This window comes from Onthophagus taurus, chromosome 2 (assembly GCF_036711975.1).
Source record: "Onthophagus taurus isolate NC chromosome 2, IU_Otau_3.0, whole genome shotgun sequence".
Taxonomy (NCBI): Eukaryota; Metazoa; Arthropoda; class Insecta; order Coleoptera; family Scarabaeidae; genus Onthophagus; species Onthophagus taurus.
Window position 1 is genome coordinate 24,907,976 of NC_091967.1, and position 18,142 is coordinate 24,926,117.

The 18,142-nt window shown below is 32.1% G+C and overlaps 1 protein-coding gene across 1 annotated transcript; it reads left to right on the forward strand.

Moving 5' to 3' along the window:
* Window positions 1-2,927: 2,927 nt before the first annotated feature.
* On the forward strand, window positions 2,928-17,418 carry LOC111417105 (phospholipase A2 activator protein). Its single transcript, XM_023049291.2, has 11 exons — window positions 2,928-3,152; window positions 3,210-3,403; window positions 3,453-3,831; window positions 3,892-4,059; window positions 4,116-4,250; window positions 4,315-4,504; window positions 9,159-9,299; window positions 9,360-9,510; window positions 16,315-16,659; window positions 16,711-16,982; window positions 17,033-17,418. Exons 1-11 carry the CDS (start codon window positions 3,019-3,021, stop codon window positions 17,354-17,356), a joined length of 2,433 nt encoding a protein of 810 aa, XP_022905059.2. The 5' UTR covers window positions 2,928-3,018; the 3' UTR covers window positions 17,357-17,418.
* The last annotated feature ends 724 nt before the right edge of the window (window positions 17,419-18,142 follow it).

Sequence of the window (18,142 nt, forward strand, 5' to 3'; positions counted from 1 at the left end):
CTTTATAATTATGATAAAGACAGATTTGACAATTTTAGATCACTGACATACAATAAGATCAACTGCAAGATTAAGTCTATTCTATTGATTCTACAATCATACAGTGTTTATGTTGGTTTCAAGTCTAATGGACAGATCAGCGATATATCAAAAAGAAGACATTTTAGACTGTAGTGGTGTTTATTCTATCGGATGTTGTGATTGTGCCGCTGTTTACATCGATAGGAAGCTACATAAACGAATATATGAACACAACACCAGGAATACTTCCAATATATTTAAGCATATAAGTGAGACCGAACATAACATTAACTTTGAAAATGTGAAACTCTTTCACAAATGCGATAAGGGTGTAAGAATGGATTTTGTGGAGGGTTTTGAAATCGATAAAGTAAAGATTATTACTGAATTTCAAATAAGCAAGATCATTAAATTCCAGAACACTTGGAATTATAGTGAGTACTGTTGGATCTGAAAATTCAGATGCACTTAGGTGCACCTCCATATTTATTTTCTTCAAAGACTTTGGTTTGATGTATTATCTCATAACTGTTTAATGAGAGTACAATCTGAATTTGATTCTGATTTTGCTTCATCATCTTTCTTATCTTCTAGATTTTCTATTCGCGATTTTTTTGCTAAATATGATTCCTTTAAAAAAAATAAATGTCTTTATGAAACCGAAAATAAATTATTTTGATATGGAAATCCTAAAGAAAATAAAACCTTATCTAGATTTGATGTAGTTAAAATGTAGGCGTTATTGCGTATACTGCCTATAACTCCTCAGGGATACAACTTAGTATAGAGATAAATAATATAATAATAGTTGCGTTAAATCATCTTAATTTATTGTCCTCTACATGTCCCTGCTCTGTGGCGGTTCTTATGTGAATCACCCTGTATGTATATACAGTATGCGCATTCTGGGCTTAATGAGATGAAGTTAAAGATTTTTCATTCCAAGTTTAGCCCTAATCTGTTGCGACCTTAAGCGACTTCGACTTAATCAGATGAACAATGAGTTAAAGATTCTTAAAATCTATCAGAGGTCTGAACTACTTTGTACTGACCAATTTTGTGTTGGTAAGATGGGTAACAGACGATAATCTGTTATTTTGCCTGATTTAGCCGTTGCTACTTCGCCCGCAAGCAACTTAAAACTGGTCAATATATTGCATATGGTTTGATATAATATTACTTGTAGGCCGTAAGGGATCTCGGTTTAATCAGACAAAGTCATAGATTGTGCTTCTTAAGGTTATCCAAGGCCGTATTCGAAAACTACACGAAAAATATTAACATGTATTTCCAATACACACAATCTAAGCCCCAAGGTAAATTTATCATAAAGTAATCCAACTCCAAAACAACTTAATAGAACCTCAAAACAACTCTCCTTAAAATTTGACTAAATTGCAAAGTAATCTTTTCCGATTCAAAACTGATTTTTATAAACTGAAACAACTATATATCTTATAAAGTCTCTCATAAACTTATCTACGGATATTATAGACAGATTGGCTTTGCCCTTCTGAATGATATCTCTTTGTTTCTCTCCAAATGGGAATTTTCTAACTTCTAAATATTGCTGTAATTAATGGAAATATAATACTAAATGGTACAGAGTGAAGATATATGCGAATGAAACCACATTTGCAATCGTAAACAGCAATTAGAAATTTACCTCTGAATGTAAAACAGTATCTATTTATCCAAATATGAGCGCCCTTTGGAAAAAGTTGTTGAAGAACCAAGAGATACTTACTCGAAAAAAGACCTTTATCAGTGGTCCTAATGAAAATTAAAAACAACAAATCTCCAGGTGAAGAAAATACTATGAAATAGATATGTGTCTTTCTAACAGTACAGTACCAAACAGTTGGCAAAAAGTTGGGGTCTAGACTTGAAAACAATCTCGACTTTTACCAACCGATAGAACAAGTTCGTACAGGATTTGGAACGAACACTTAATATCAAAATGATAATCGAAAAAGCTGCTTGTTACGGCTTCTGGGGATTTCCATAAAGCAATCGATAGAGTAGAGCGTGTAGCCATTTTGACATACTTCAAGCATGAAATATAAGCATACAGAAATGGCAGTGAAACTGCAAGAAAGCGCGAATCCTGTCCAACTGAGCATATTAGTACGACAAGGTAATGCGTTATCGACTAAACTGTTTGCCACAATACTAGAAAATGCATGTAAAAGACTCGATTGTGATGAAAGGGGCACATATGACGGGCAGAGCTTAAAAAATTTAAAGTTCGCAGACGATATAGTTTTATTCTCTAATAATCTTAAGGAAATGTACATAATGCTGTATGATCTCCACCGAATATGAGCCAGTGTAAATTTAAAAAGAAGTACGAGAATTACTGATGTGATCACTTAGAGACACTACAAATAGACTGTTCGAGTGGAGGCCACGTGCAAACCGAAAATGGATAAGAGGAGATCACTTTGTAACTAAGAGATTCAAAGTTTTCTGGTATAAAGTATCTATAATTTATATATTTCTTTAGATTTTCAACTTATTTTTCTTTATCGATGTAGGCAACCAAATAAACAATGTTTTACTAAAATTGAATTTTTTACATTTAAAATTATTTGCTTTAATAACCATATAATTCATAATTTACGTGGAATTAAGTTTGTGTCTACACATCGAAATTTTAATTTAAATTATTGTTACTCACCTGTCATGTATTTGAAGAAGTTGCTCTAAATCCACCTTTTAACCCCAATAAAATATTTTCTTTCTTAATTTAAACATATTCTTTAGTTGACTTAATTTTTTTTTCACAATTTTTATGTGAATTTTGCAAAGAATAAAATAATTTCATGGTTATCAACAATTAAATTTATATTAATCTTCCTAGTTACATTTTAGCCTATAAAAATGTTACTTTGGTATTACTGCCCCGCCGCGCCGGTTGCCAAACTGACAGCTCGTCAAAGTCCTACCTCCAAAAGTTATAATTATTTTCAATAGTGAATAGCACATTTGGAAAACATGACAAAACCGTATAAGTTGAGCAACGTTTTGCTCCATCATTCTTTAGATGTTCGATGCGTTTCAGCTACGGAAGATGGTTGTATTTTAAGTGGTTCTAGAGATAAAACTGCCAAACTTTGGAAACCTGATGGGTAAAATAATCTTTATCTGTGTTTTTTTATGATAATTCTCGTTTTATAAACATGTAGATTAACGACGGATTATTTTGAGGCGATGACCTATCGTGATCAAAAAAACTTTGTGGGTAGTATTCTGTATATTGAGCCAACTGAAGATTTTCCCGATGGTTTGGTTATTACAGGCGGGAATGACAATGCTATTTTAATTTATAAACCTTCAGAACCATTTGCTACATCTACAATTAAAGAACACACAAATACAGGTTAGTTTGTATATATTTATTTGCTCAAAGATTAGTTTATTTTTTTTAGTATGTTGCTTAACAAAGGGGTTAGAACCAAAAACGTTTTTAAGTAGCTCTTGGGATAATTCAGCAAAGTTATGGAACTTAAATAATGTCCAAAGTTCTTTGGTAACATTTACTGGACATTCTGCATCAGTTTGGTCTGTGATACAACTATCAAATTCAAATGTAGTAACTGCCTCTGCTGATAAAACAATTGGATTATGGTTTAAAAATGGACAAAGATTCATGTCATTAACAGGACATGCAGATTGTGTTCGAGATCTTGCTGATTTTGCTGAAAACCAATACTTTATTAGCGTTTCAAATGATGCTACTATTAAACTTTGGTCTTATGGTGGAGAAAATATAAATACTTTATATGGACACACTAATTACATTTACAGGTAAAAGTTTAATACAAATTTATTTAATTAGAGACAATAAAATTCTAACATTTAAAACAGTGTTGCAAGAAATTTAGCTTGTGGTGAAGAATGCTTTGTAACTTCTGATGAAGATAAAACAATTCGATTTTGGGAAAATGGAATTAACACACAATCAATTCAATTGCCATCTCAATCAGTTTGGTCAGTTTGTTGTTTAAAAAATGGCGACATAGTTACAGGTTCAAGGTAATTTCAAAATAAGTAAATAATAATATAAAATAATTTTTGAAAAATGTTAATAGTGATGGGGCGATTCGCATTTTTACACAAGATGAATCAAGATTTGCAAGTGAAGATGCTCTGAAAGCTTATGATGAGGAAGTTATGGCCCTTCAAAAGCAAACCAGTCAGGAAATTGGTGGATATAAAGTTTCTGAGTATGATTGTTATATTAAATTATTAATGAATTAAGTATTTTATATACATTTCTTTGATATATAGTTTACCTGGAAAAGAAGCTTTATATGATCCAGGTAAAAAAGCTGGTCAAATGAAGATGATAAGGGAACCTCAAGGAGTTGTAGCTTATACATGGGTTGAAGATGGAGATAATAGCCATTGGGAGAAAGTTGGGGATGTTTTAGGTGGCACTGACAAGTCACAAGAAGGAAAAACGATGTTTGAAGGAAAGGTATTTCATAAGTAAATGTAGTTTTTGACTTTTTCACTTTAATAATTAGTTGGAGTAGTCTAAAGATTTATTAATATTATTATTAAACATTTGTTAAATTAAGACGATTGTCATGGTTTTGTTGCAATTGAAATGATTGTTCACTTTGAGGAAATTTCTCTAGTTACAACTTAAAGTGAAGTAAATAACACATTAAAATCAATCTGAGGTCAACTTGAGTAAAGTAAACAAGAGCAAAACTTTCGATTATTCTTTGTGAAAGATGTGTAAAAAAATAGATATTAAAGTTATCCTAGTACAGGAAGAAACTCGAATCATTCTGTAAAGAATAGAATGGTTCGACAAACAGTTCAAAAAACCATAGGGGAAGGAAAGAAAGAAGCGAAATGAAAACTAATAATAAGAAACTAATAATCCAAGGGAGGGATATAAATCGCGTACAATTCTCTGTAAGAACAGATAATAAGCGACGTACAAATGATAAAAACGACCTGAAAAATATACTTCCAAACCTTGTTTAGGACACAAGAGGTGTTAACCTCTAACACAGTGGTTCTCAACCTTTTCATGGTGGCGGAACACTTTTGATAGCAATAAAAAATAGCGGAACACCATCTTTAGGTAGAAAGGCTAAGAGTACCCATTAAGGGATGGAAAAGACTATTTGTTCATGTAATAAAGATAAATGTTCTGTTATTATAGAAATAATTTCGGTTGCATCTTCACTTGAAATTAATGGAAACATATCAACTGTCCTTTTTTCTAATATTCGATTATTCCAAAATGAAATTTTGTTCTGGAATGTTAGCAATTTATCAGTGCAAGTTAAAATGTTTTCGTTTCTTCCTTGCATACTTGTATTAACACTGTTCAAGTAATGAAAAATATCGGCTAAATACGCAAGTTTAGCACATTCTTTTTGAAAAAAAGTCAAGAGCTCATGTCTGAGTTCGTAAACCCGAGTCAGCACTTTACCTCTTGATAACCATCTTACTTCAGTGTGTAAAAGTAAGGATTCATATTGCGAATCCATGGAATTGCAAAGTTGTTCAAATAGACAGGTTTCAATGACAGGTTTCAATAATTAACTACAGATACCACTTGCTCTAACACTAACTTTAGATTTGTTGGTAATGTTTTAGAAACCAACGCTTCTCTGTAGTGATGGAACGGATAGTAATTTTGCGAAAAGCCATATACCGAATATTCGGCATCCCCTTCGACCGAATATCCGGTTATCCGGCATATCTATCCGGCCATTATGGTTTTTCTGGTGTATTTTTGAAGTGATACCCTATATTGTCACATTATTGCGATATTTGAATAAAAATGAAATTAATAAGAAAGCTGATAAGATATGTCAACTTATTTGGATCCAAGATACAAAATGAATTTTTTTGATGCTTTAACTAACAAAGCAACTCTAAAAAGAGGATACCTTAATTAATAATTGGCGATATTTTTCTCAAAAAATAAAAGATTTTTTTTTAAAAACGTGTTGATTAATTGGAAAGAGGACACTTTTATTAACATTTTGGGAAATTTTCAAACTCATATTCCAAGAAATGGATTTTATAGGAATTTTTAGAACTTAATCGACGAAAATTGCAAAATTCGAAAAAATTGTCGATCATTTCAAAAATTTATTTCTCAAAAACTAAAAGCGATTTTTCAAAACGGCTTGCTGCATTAAAAAGAGAATACTATAATTAATAATTGTTGATATTTCCACAAGGATCCTTCAAGAAAATAATTTTATAGCGAATTTTGCAAGTTATCGATGAAAATTGCAACATCGAAAATTTTATCAAAACTTCAAATATTGTTTTCTCAAAAACTAAAAGTTATTTTTCAAATCGTATTGCTTCATTGGAAAGAGGACACTCCTATTAACACTTTGGGAAATTTTCATACTCATATTCCAAGAAATGGATTTTATACGAATTTTTAAAACTTAATCGACGAAAATTGCAAGATTCGAAGAAATTGTCGATCATTTCAAAAATTTATTTCTCAAAAACTAAAAGCGATTTTTCAAAGCTGCTTGTTGTATTAAAAAGAGGATATTTTAATTAATAATTGGTGATATTTCCACAAGGATCCTTCAAGAAATGAGTTTTATAGCCAATTTTGAAAATTGCAACATCGAAAATTGTATCAGAACTTCAAATATTGTTTTCTCAAAAACTAAAAGCTATTTTTCAAAACGGGTTGGTTCATTAGAAAGAAGACACTTTTATTAACACCTTGGGAAATTTTTATACTCATATTCCAAGAATTGGATTTTGTACGAATTTTTAAAACTTAATCGGCAAAAATTGCAAAATTCGAAAAAATTGTCGATCATTTCAAAAATTTATTTCTCAAAAACTAAAAGCGATTTTTTAAAACTGCTTGTTGTATTAAAAAGAGGATATTTTAATTAATAATTGGTGATATTTCCACAAGGATCCTTGAAGAAATGAATTTTATACCGAATTTTGAAAGTTATCGATGTAAATTGCAAGATTGAAAATTTTATCAAAAATTCAAATATTGTTTTCTCAAAAACTAAAAGTTATTTTTCAAAACGGGTTGCTTCATTGGAAAGAGGAAACTCTTATTAACACTTTGTGAAATATTCAAACTCATATTCCAAGAAATGGATTTTATACGAATTTTTAAAACATAATCGACGAAAATTGCAAAATTCGAAAATTGTGGGTCATTTCAAAAATTTATTTCTCAAAAACTAAAAGCGATTTTTCAAAACGGCATGTTACATTAAAAAGAGCATACTTTAATTAATAATTGGTGATATATTCACAAGCATTTTATAGCGAATTTTGAAAATTATCGATGAAAATTGCAACATCAAAAATTTAATCAAAACTTCAAATATTGTTTTCTCAAAAACTAAAAGTTATTTTTCAAAACGCATTGGTTCATTGGAAAGAGGACACGTTTATTAACATTTTGGGAAATTTTCGTACTCATATTCCAAGAAATGAATTTTAAACGAATTATTAAATCTTAATCGGCGAAAATTGCAAAATTCATCATTTCAAAAATTTATTTCTGAAGAACTGAAAGTGATTTTTTCAAAACGGCTTTTTGCGTTAAAAAGAGGATACTTAATTAATAAATGAAAGTGATAAGAGCGACAGGTCTGTTAATAATGAATGTGATGATGAATTACAAGCGAAGAGAAGAAAACTAGACGAAACTGCAACAAGAGATTTTATATAGCGTATTGGGATTGTTACATTGAGGTTGAACTTGATTATTATCTGCAGTGTCCAACACCTAAAAGAGATATTAATTCCTGTAAATGGTGGAGTACTATGTAATAGGTTTTTAATATCCGGCCAAAGCACAGTATAAAGTAAAGCAGTAGTCTCACTTCGTGTCGGCACCTTTGACGTCGTGTCCGTACATTTTATACTGCGCATCCGCTGCGCGCACCATTGAAATAATTGTCACAACAAACTTTTATGTCGCTGATAAAGATCACTCATAAGGTAGCAAACGTGGCATGAATGCGCGTAGCGTGTGCGCTGTAGTAAAACTGAGGACGTCATATAAAGCAAGTGAGACTACTGATTTACTTTATACTGTGGCCAAAGCCACGGCAACAGCAGTTCCACGACAAGTTGAATTCTTCTAAATATGAATTAATGCTGTTATATATATCTTGGCCTGTTGCGCGTCCAGTCAGTTCTCTGCAGCACAAAAACTGATTTATTATTTCATGTTCATCGATGAAACGAACAAATCTTATTAACTGAGCTTTGCCACTTATATCAGTAGATTTGCCAATCTGCAACGCAAAACTTCTTCCGGATGCTAATTTAGTAGAAGCTTACTTTTATAGATAGATATAGATATCTTGCGACATATCTTCAATTCTTCTCTTGACTGTATCATCCAAAAGAGGAATTGTTGCAATTTCTTTCTGTGCCTCAGGGCCAAACATAATCTTTACAATTTCCAAACACGCAGGTAAAATAAAAGTTTCTTTGAATTATATGGTTTCTGCTTTATATTGCTACTTTTTACGACACTATTTGGGCCATGTCGGAAACTGTAACTGTCTTCTGAAAATGTTTTGCTTGTTCTTTATTTGCTTCTAATAGTCTTTTAAAATTCTCCGTATTTTTAGATGATAAATTATTATGTTTTGAAAAAAATGACGTTTCCAATGACAAATCCAAAGGCCGACGCCGAAAACGGGTTGTTGTTTGTCTATAAAGTTGTAATGATAAAACGTGTCCATATGGAATTGTATTCAGTTCCTCTTCTTCCGCTTGATATTGACTTTTTGGTGGCTCCCTCTTCTATCTTACATCTTTTCTGATATCCTCAGACTACTGGATGTAGGCCTTCTCCATATTTTTCCATGTCTCTCTGTTTGATGACAAATGTAGCCAATTTCTCCGCTGCGGTTATCTCGACTTGTTGTCTGGGGCCTCCATTAAATGGTTTTTTCGGCCATCTGATTAACTTTTGAAATAACAGTTTCTTTACAATTGCACCTCATAATAGTGATTTTTATGTAAATCACTATTCGATTATTAATATTTTTTCTGCAATATTTGTCTTTTTTTAATCATACTCTTTATATATTTCATATATGCGAGAAAGTAATAATTTAATAATAACTTTTTAACTTTAGGCTTACGATTTTGTGTTTTCCGTCGATGTTGAAGATGGAAAACCTCCACTAAAACTTCCTTATAACAAGGGAGACGATCCATACACAGCCGCACATATGTTCCTTTCAAAATACAATTTACCGGCTATATATCTTGATCAGGTATGAATTTTTGAAGATTCAGAGATTTTAAATAAATAATTACTCTAATAAAAATAAAAGGTTGTAGATTTTATTTTGAAAAATAGCACTACCGATCAACCAACTGCTAATGCTGATTATGTAGATCCATTTACTGGTGGTTCAAGATATACACCAGCTAGTGCTTCTGGAGGGTTTGGACAAAGCGGATCAAACGTAGATCCATTTACAGGTAAACTCTTAAATCTTTTTTTAAATAATTATAGGGGAACAAAAAAAATTTTTTTTCTGCAGCATAAGTTTAGGAGTTAATTTAGATATATATAATAATGAAGTACTCAGCCTATGCATTATTTCGTTTGAATTGACTCTGGTTTTCATGATAAACCGTTTTATAAAAAATACAGGTTTTTTTTACTAATGTTCCCTCATTAACGTGTCTTTTTCGAAATATAACGTGACAAATACTTATCGTTGCCCACGATTTTAACGAATAGCATCTTATGCATAATTTTTCAGTGTTACAAAATCCCAATTGATTATATTATTAAATTTATTGAGCGTTATTGTTACAAAAAGTATACTCAAGACCTCAGACCACGAGGTCTACAATAATTTGAAAAATAAGTATAGAGTAGAACTAGATGTGGCTAAAAACGAAACAAATGGTAGATTTATTCAAAGTTCTGAGAATAAGGTCGCAGCAGCTTGGAAACTTTTAAAAAATGAATGCGGAAAAGGTGAAAATAAATCGCAAAAGTTCTCTAAGTTAGACATAAACATTTTGAATGACTCATTCGTAAACTGCAGACAATTAGACTCTAGCAACAATTCGCCCAATACAAATTCATTTCTACTATAGAATAGAAACAAACAAATACATCATTTGATCAGATTATGTGCTTAAAAGAAGAGGATCTGCTACAAATAGTAAAAGACCTGAAAAAAACGATTACCATGGATATATATGGATTATCAATAAAACTCTTAAAAGAAGTAATAACTTGTGTTTCTAAACAATTAACAGACGTTTTCAATAAATGTATCAAAGAGGGAATTTTTCCAAAAGAACTAAAATACGGGAGAATTATACAAATGCAAAAACCTGGAAATCCCAACGACCTGAATAACTACCGTCCAATCTCTGTCCTACGACAGAGATTCGACTTAAGTTGAATTGGAAGGATTAACAATCTTTGTATCAGTTGTCAAAAATTTTTTGGGGAATCATAAAGCTGAAGAATATTCCGAAGTAGTAAACAAAATGTTAATATTTGAGAAAATTAGGAGCTAATATGAGTATCAAATAGCATTATTTGCGGTGATTATAGCGAAGAACAACGGAAATGATTCCACCAGGACATCAAGGTTATCGATGAAGCTTACTGCTGGAAGTTGCAAGGAAACTGTCTGGACCAAAAACACCATAGAAAATCCCATACAAAACGGTTTTCTTAACTCTTATTGATATGTCTTTATTTTTTTATGATTAATTTTATTATTTTTTGTGTCATTTATAGCACTTTGTTTCTTTGAAATAATTTTTTTTTACACTAAAACTGTTCATCATTGACCAACCATTAGTTTATCTATATTAAATTCTTAAAAACTAAACAATAAAGTTACTAATCTACTGGTTGCCCATTGGTTTTCAGAAGACACTATTAAATTATACTACCTTTTTCACTATTTACCACTGTTACTCACTAGGCAAAATCAAATGGCTTAGTCCTTTTTAATATTGGTTGGACGTTTTCATTTTCAAAGAAAAGAGATACTCGGATTAACGTGGTTGTTAAATCTAGATTTGTTTTTGTGCTCTAGATTATGATCTCAAGATCCTTAAGGATATCTCTGTTCCCAACATACCATGGCGCATTCACGATGTCTCTCAAGATTTTATTTTGGAATCTTTGTATGGTTTCAAAATGGCATTTTTTGGCACATCCTTATAGTTGTATCCCCTACAACCATACAGGTTTGAGGATATTAGTATTTTATTGTCTATTGATAACTTTGTTTGTCTTCTAATTCACGAGTCTATATTGCCTGTTTCTTATTCGCAGTTCTTCCAGTTTTTTCTTTATATGTACCCCCCAGGTGAGTTTTTTTATCTCGGTGTATACCGAGATATTTTGTTGAATGAGGTGTGCATCTGGAATGATGTTATTATTAATTGTGATTGGTGGTAAATCAACTAATACTTGTTTGTAAAGTTAGTATCCACGGACATGCCTTCATTAATTTTAATTTTCCATTTTCTTGTTCATGTGGACAACATATGGATACCATTTTGCAGTTTGTTTCTAGCCTCTTGAATATTATCACCCACAGCTATCATGGCTGTATCGAATTTTGCTATTGATATACGATTGACCTCTGGCAGATCGTTTTTGTATAGTCCTGCTATACACTACCTTGTGGAACACCAGCTTTTATCTCTTTTAAATCAGTAAATTCGATTTCGTATATGACTCGAAATAATCGGTCTGTAATATAAGATCCACATACTGTTTTGGCAATAATTTACTAATTTTACATATTATATAGGGCTACATCAACAAATATAGCAGAGCAAATTTATCATATAATTAGATCAGATATTCTGTGTACTTGATCAATTTTTTACTATGTTTTTTTCTAAATCTGAATTGATACTCGGGAATAAGTTGATTTTGTTCTTTTAATAGTTTAAGCCTTTTAAGGAACAGTTTTCAAGGAGTTTTGAGATTACTGGAAGCAACAAGGTTTATCTGTATGAAGCCACATCGTATAGTGATTTTTTTGACTTAGATATCATAATTACCTCTGCAATCTTCCACATATTAGGTACGTGTCGTAAACGAAACGTTACATTTATTAAATACATTAGTTTTAAAATTGCTTTTCTAGGGAGGTTTTTTAAGATTTCTCCTGTCATCAAGTCAAAACCTGGTGTTTTCTTTGCACTTATATTCTTCCTAATTTCTTTAGCAACTTTATTTAGCGTTTCATGTTTTATACGTTCATTCTTTGTTCTCTTCACAATCGGAGCTTATATCATTTGGCTGGAAAGTTTTTTAGTTCTTGTCCACGTTCCATTATCAGTTCTGAGAGGTGGATTTTGAGTAATAGGACGTTTGAGCTTTCTTGTTGCTCACTATAATGAATAATCACTTCCGTTATCGGCGGTTAACTCAGTAAAGTATTTCTTCCTTTATCTTCTTTATTTCTCGTTTTAATTGCTGTGTTAGATTATTGAATCTACTTTTATCGAATGGATGTCTTGTCTGATGCCATGTTCTTCTAGCTTTTCTTTTTTCTGCAACTAGTTTTCTAATTTCTTGAGGGTAATTGTTGCCAGCAGTTTTACGTTTCAATTCTTTTGTGTTATTCCATTCTGCACGCTGAATATTTCATACACAGTTTTCCACTTCATCTTCCAGTTGATGCTCAACCGTATTTTTCCTTCAAGTTCCAATCTAAAGCTATCCCAATTCATTGTATCATTCGTCAGGGTTGATTTTCTTTCCTTTCAATAATCTTTTCACTTAAAGTCAGTATCACTGCTGTATGATCCGAAGCTAGGTCGTAGTTATCATGCACTTCCAGAAAATTGGGTGAAAATTTCTTTGATATAAACAAGTCCAATAAATTTAGTCCCTTATCCGCAGCAGTAGGCCAATAGGTTGGGTTTCCTCGTGAATGATAATTGGCTACAATCTCTTGAATGGCTTTCAGTAGTTCGTTTCCTTTTGTAGCCACCCAAGAAAAATTTGTTTCCAAGATGGTGTACCTAAGTAGCTTTTATAATCTTCTTTCTTGTTGTTGTGCCTCGGCGGAAAATATGCTGCTGCAACTGTCATATTTTGATTATTAAACCATTAGTTCACACTAGGGATGTTACGGAGGTGAGTTTACCGGAATCGGAGTTTTTAGATTTGATTTATCGGAGTAGGAATCGGAGCCGGAGTCGGAGCAGGAGTCGGAAGCGAAGTAAAAGACAGATGTGATAGTTAACTGTTAAGAGTAACCCTAATAACACGATAGAAACATAATACAGCAATCAGTCACTTTAATCAATACTTAAAATATTAATTAGATATTATACACACACTCGTACGTAGGTACGCAACAATAGGAAAATATCTTAATAGTGTTAAATTTAATTTAAATCAAATGAAGTGACTCTAAAAGTAGCAAATTGTATTTAATAAACAAAAGCTTGGCAGCTTTCTCTCCGTTCAATCGATTTCTCAATGGATCATAAATGAAACCGGCGCCACTAAAAAGTTGCTCACTTGCCACTGACCCTGAAGGACACGATAAATATTGGCGAGCAATTGAGTGCAATGTTTGAAATTTTGTATTTACTCTCCACCATAACAAGGGATCGTCACTGACAGGAATACATTTTTTTTTGTTGTACTCATTAAGTAAGGTCTTCCTTTGCGGTGTTATCATCATCGCTACTCATCAATATATTTGATAAAATTGACTGAACATTATTGTTAGGTACATCTGCTGATGGCGATTCGAACCTTGCTCGTTTTTTTGCAGGAGCATCAGCATTATTGTCTCCCGCTTGATTTGCTGCAGTGTTATCCATGCTGTCTAACAAACACAACAATTCAGACTCAATATTTTCTTTAGTCACTTCATTAAAAAGATTTGATTTATAAAGAGGATCTAAATATGTTGCTATTGCAAAGAAGTTATTAAAGGAAAGGTCATCAAATCTTGAATTCAATTGTTCAATGGTACATTTGATTGCGGACTTAAATGTTGTAGAGGTATCTGGTTTACAGTCTTCCAGTTTCAATGTATGTTTTAGAATGTGTATAAGTGGAATTACCGATGAAATGCTAGTATTACTATCACTCATGTTTCTGGTAACCTCTTCAAATGGTTGAAGAATAGACTAATTTGTTGAGATACAGCCATTCTGCAGGGGATATTTGTGGGATACTATGTTTACCAGAATAACGGCACAACGAATCCTTTATTTTAATCATTCGTTCCAGCATGTTGAAAGTGCTATTCCACCTGTAAATAAAAGTAAAAGAATATGGAATTTAATTCTCAATTAAATTAAATGATGTAAGCTTTTTACCGCGTACTACACTCCTGTACAACGCCTAAAGCCGTTTGGTTGAGTTGTTCTGTTTGTATTTTGTTTAGTTCCGTTTGAGCAATTTGAGAATGATTAAAACGCGTACAAATTTTTTTGCATTTCGCTATCAAATTTTTGATTTCTTCATCAGAATCTAACATAGTTTTCACACAAAGTTGTAATTGATGTACGGTACAACTGACATCAGAGATATCCGCTAGCCTCATTGCACGTATCATATTTGACACACAATCACGAATGAAACAGTGGATTTTCAGATGTTATTTGCCATTCCTGAAGCATCTTATTAAATTTTTCCTGAATTACATCTCCTGTATGTCGGCCATCAAAAGGGTGGCATTTCAAAACAAGTTTTATTCTCTTAAAATCTTCAGTTATGCCATGAGCTGTCAAACTCAACAAGGAAACATTAGAACTGGGTTCACCCAAACATCGGTGGTAAATGAAATTTTTGTAAAAGTTTTCAACAAATCCACTACCTTACTGGCCAGCTTAGGATACAACTCATCACAAATAAATGACGTAAAAAACTGTCTTCCCCTTAACTGATAATTCGGCACGATGAATTGCAACAGTCGTCGAAATCCGACACCTTCTACAAAATTGAATGGAAGGTCCTGCAGAGCAATCATCTGAGAGATCAAATTATCAATTTCCACTGATTTAGGATTTGAAGAAGCCCATTTTTGATTTTTCATCAAAGCGTCTTGGAGAGTCATTTGATTTTTAGCTTCTTGAAATGGGGATGCAGTCGCGGGCTGCTTTTTTTCAGTTTCAAGCTTAATGCATTCTTCGTATTCAGTAATATGCAACGACTTTAAATGACCTTTTAACGAAGTAGTTGTACCTCCTTTTCTTGAATAGGTTTTCTTACATATCTTACACATTGCCGAATTTGCGTCTACTTCATAGAAGTAGTTCCATACAACACTCGTTTTAGGCTTCATTATTCAGTCTATAAAAAACTATCACATCAACAATACTTAACTCACAAGTTATTATTTAGAATCTTTAAAGGGTCGATGAGCGACGAGCTTATACTAACACACAAATGAAAAAACAAAATACAACTGAACAATACACGCGAGCGGGATTCCCCGAAATCGATCGAAAAAGAAAACGAAATAACAAGCAAACGTTAACGTAGACGCACAGTGCTGCCAAAGAGTTTATAACGTAATCAAAATTACTTTAGGTTAAAGCATTTAAATTATTTCGTTAAAAGCATTATTTCGTTAATTTAGTTTCATTGGTAATGAAGGTTCTATCTGCTTGTAAAGCATTTGCTCGCGTCGGGAAACCCTGCTAGCCTGCGAGACACGTCGAATTTTATACACTGCTACATTTCGATCTTCGTTATAACTCCGAATCAAAATTATCGGAGCCGAAGTCGGAGGTGTAAAATCAATCGGAAGTTCCGACCTTTGGGAGTCGAAGCGAAGATCCGTAACATCCCTAGTTCACACCAACTACACACATCTGTATTTCCTCCTTTTGGGGGACTTCTTCGTGTAGTCTTTATTGCTGGGGTGGTTGACGTGGCATGTTTTGTTAGATATGTTCCTTTAATGAGTAAAATAGCAATCTTCTGTAATGATAAGAAAGTTGCAATTGTTCTCGCAGCATTGCAGGATAGTGAAGCAGGTCTAGTGTAAATCCTTTCTAGTTTTTCGAGTCTTTTCTCAATCATGTTAAATTTATCTAATAAATCTTTAAGTAAATGTTTGGTTATTCTTTCCGTTATATTAGGAGTGTGATGTGCTGTGAAATCATTTGATAATAATAAAATAAACGTTATCTTAAAAAGTAGAGTCAATTCAACAAAAATATTATTATTTTCGTATTCATGAGACCAAACTTGACCAATAAACCTCATGCTGCAGAATCAGTGTTGCCCTGTGTTATTGTTAAATTATTATTTAGGAGCTAGTAGTTATTCAACTGGAACGGGAACAGCAACTTCATCCACAAAGAAGCCATCAACAGCAACTTATGGTGCAAATACAGATCCTTTTACAGGAAGTGCAAGTTACACCTCAGTCACAAATCAGTTATCGAAATTTTTTCCATTAATGGATTATCGCACATTCGATATGGGCGACCCTGAGGTGATTTTAAAGAAATTAAAAGAGTTTAACCAAAAAGTCGGCGATAGTAACAATCAGATGGAAGAAGCTGATTTAGAAGATGTGGTGAAATTATGCAAACAACATCGATCGGATTTAAAATGTTATGATAATTTATTTAGGTTGTTAAATTGGCCAGAAGGTAAGAGGAATTTCATTATAAAGGTATGAAATAATTCTCGAATTTTTTTAGACATAGTATTTCCTGTAATTGATATAATTAGATTGGCGATGAAATTAGAGGAAAATAATAAAATTATCTCCGAACGAAACGATGGGGAAATAATCGAAAAATTAAAACCTTTCATTGGAAATGATTGTAAGGTTCAAAATAACGTCGTGGTATCTTTAAGAACTTTAAGCAACTTCTTTTGTTATAAATCCGGTGAAGAGCTTATGTTTAAAAATAGGGTTGAAATAATCGAAGATATAGTTGGATTATGTTCGTCAAATAAAAATATTGAGGTAATTAATCAACAAAAATCTTGAACTTTGATTGAAATGAAATCTTTTAGGTTGGAATAGCAACATTATTATTAAATTCGACAATACTGAGCCATAAAAAACAAGACGAAATAGGACTTTATTTATTAGCAAATATTTTACCAGAAATGGTTGCGTCAGTGAATGATCCAGAAGCGCAATTTCGTATATTAGTTGCGTTAGGAACGCTGATTTCTTACGGACCTTTGGCTCATAGACAGCAAGTAAAGTCAAACGTATTGGAGAATGAAAAATTTAAAGAAAAGATTAAAATTTTAAGTCAAACCGGGTTAACTGATGTTGAAGTGAAGCGAAAAAATTGCGCTTTACAAGTTCAAAACGAGTTGTCTTTTTAATTAATTATAAAATTTCAAATACTTTTTGATAATTTATTTAAATATATACAATTACTAAACAAGTTCTAGTGATTATTTGTATCCAAATAAACCACTTTATTATGTATTTATCCTAAACTTTGCTTTTCTCTGATCATTAACCGACGCTCACGTTCAAATTTTTTCATTCTAAGGATAAAACTGAAATAAAAATATATTAAAAATCCGATTCTAAAATATCGAGGTAATTAATCAACAAACTCTTGAAAATCTCTTTTTATGATTGAAATGAAATCTATTAGCCATAAAAAACAAGACGAATTAGGACTTTATTTGTTAGCAAACATTTTACTAGAAATAGGTTCCAGGTTTCAGAAAAAGGATCCTTGTGGAAATATCACCAATTATTAATTAAAGTATCCTCTTTTTAATGCAAAAAGCCGTTTTGAAAAATCACATCCAGTTCTTGAGAAATAAGCTTTTGAAACGATCGACAATTTTTTCGAATTTAGCAATTTTCGTCGATTAAGTTTTAAAAATTCGTATAAAATTCATTTCTTGGAATATGAGTTTGAAAACTTCCCAAAGTGTTAATAAAAGTGTCCTCTTTCCAATGAACCAACCCGTTTTGCAAAATAACATTTAGTTTTTGAGATAACAATATTTGAAGTTTTGATAAAATTCGATGTTGCAATTTTCATCGATAATTTTCAAAATTAAATAAAACAATACGATGTATGATTAAACTTCTTTCTTGCTATATTTTTATTAAATTCCTTTGTGCCGGTTTCAACCTAATTTATAAGG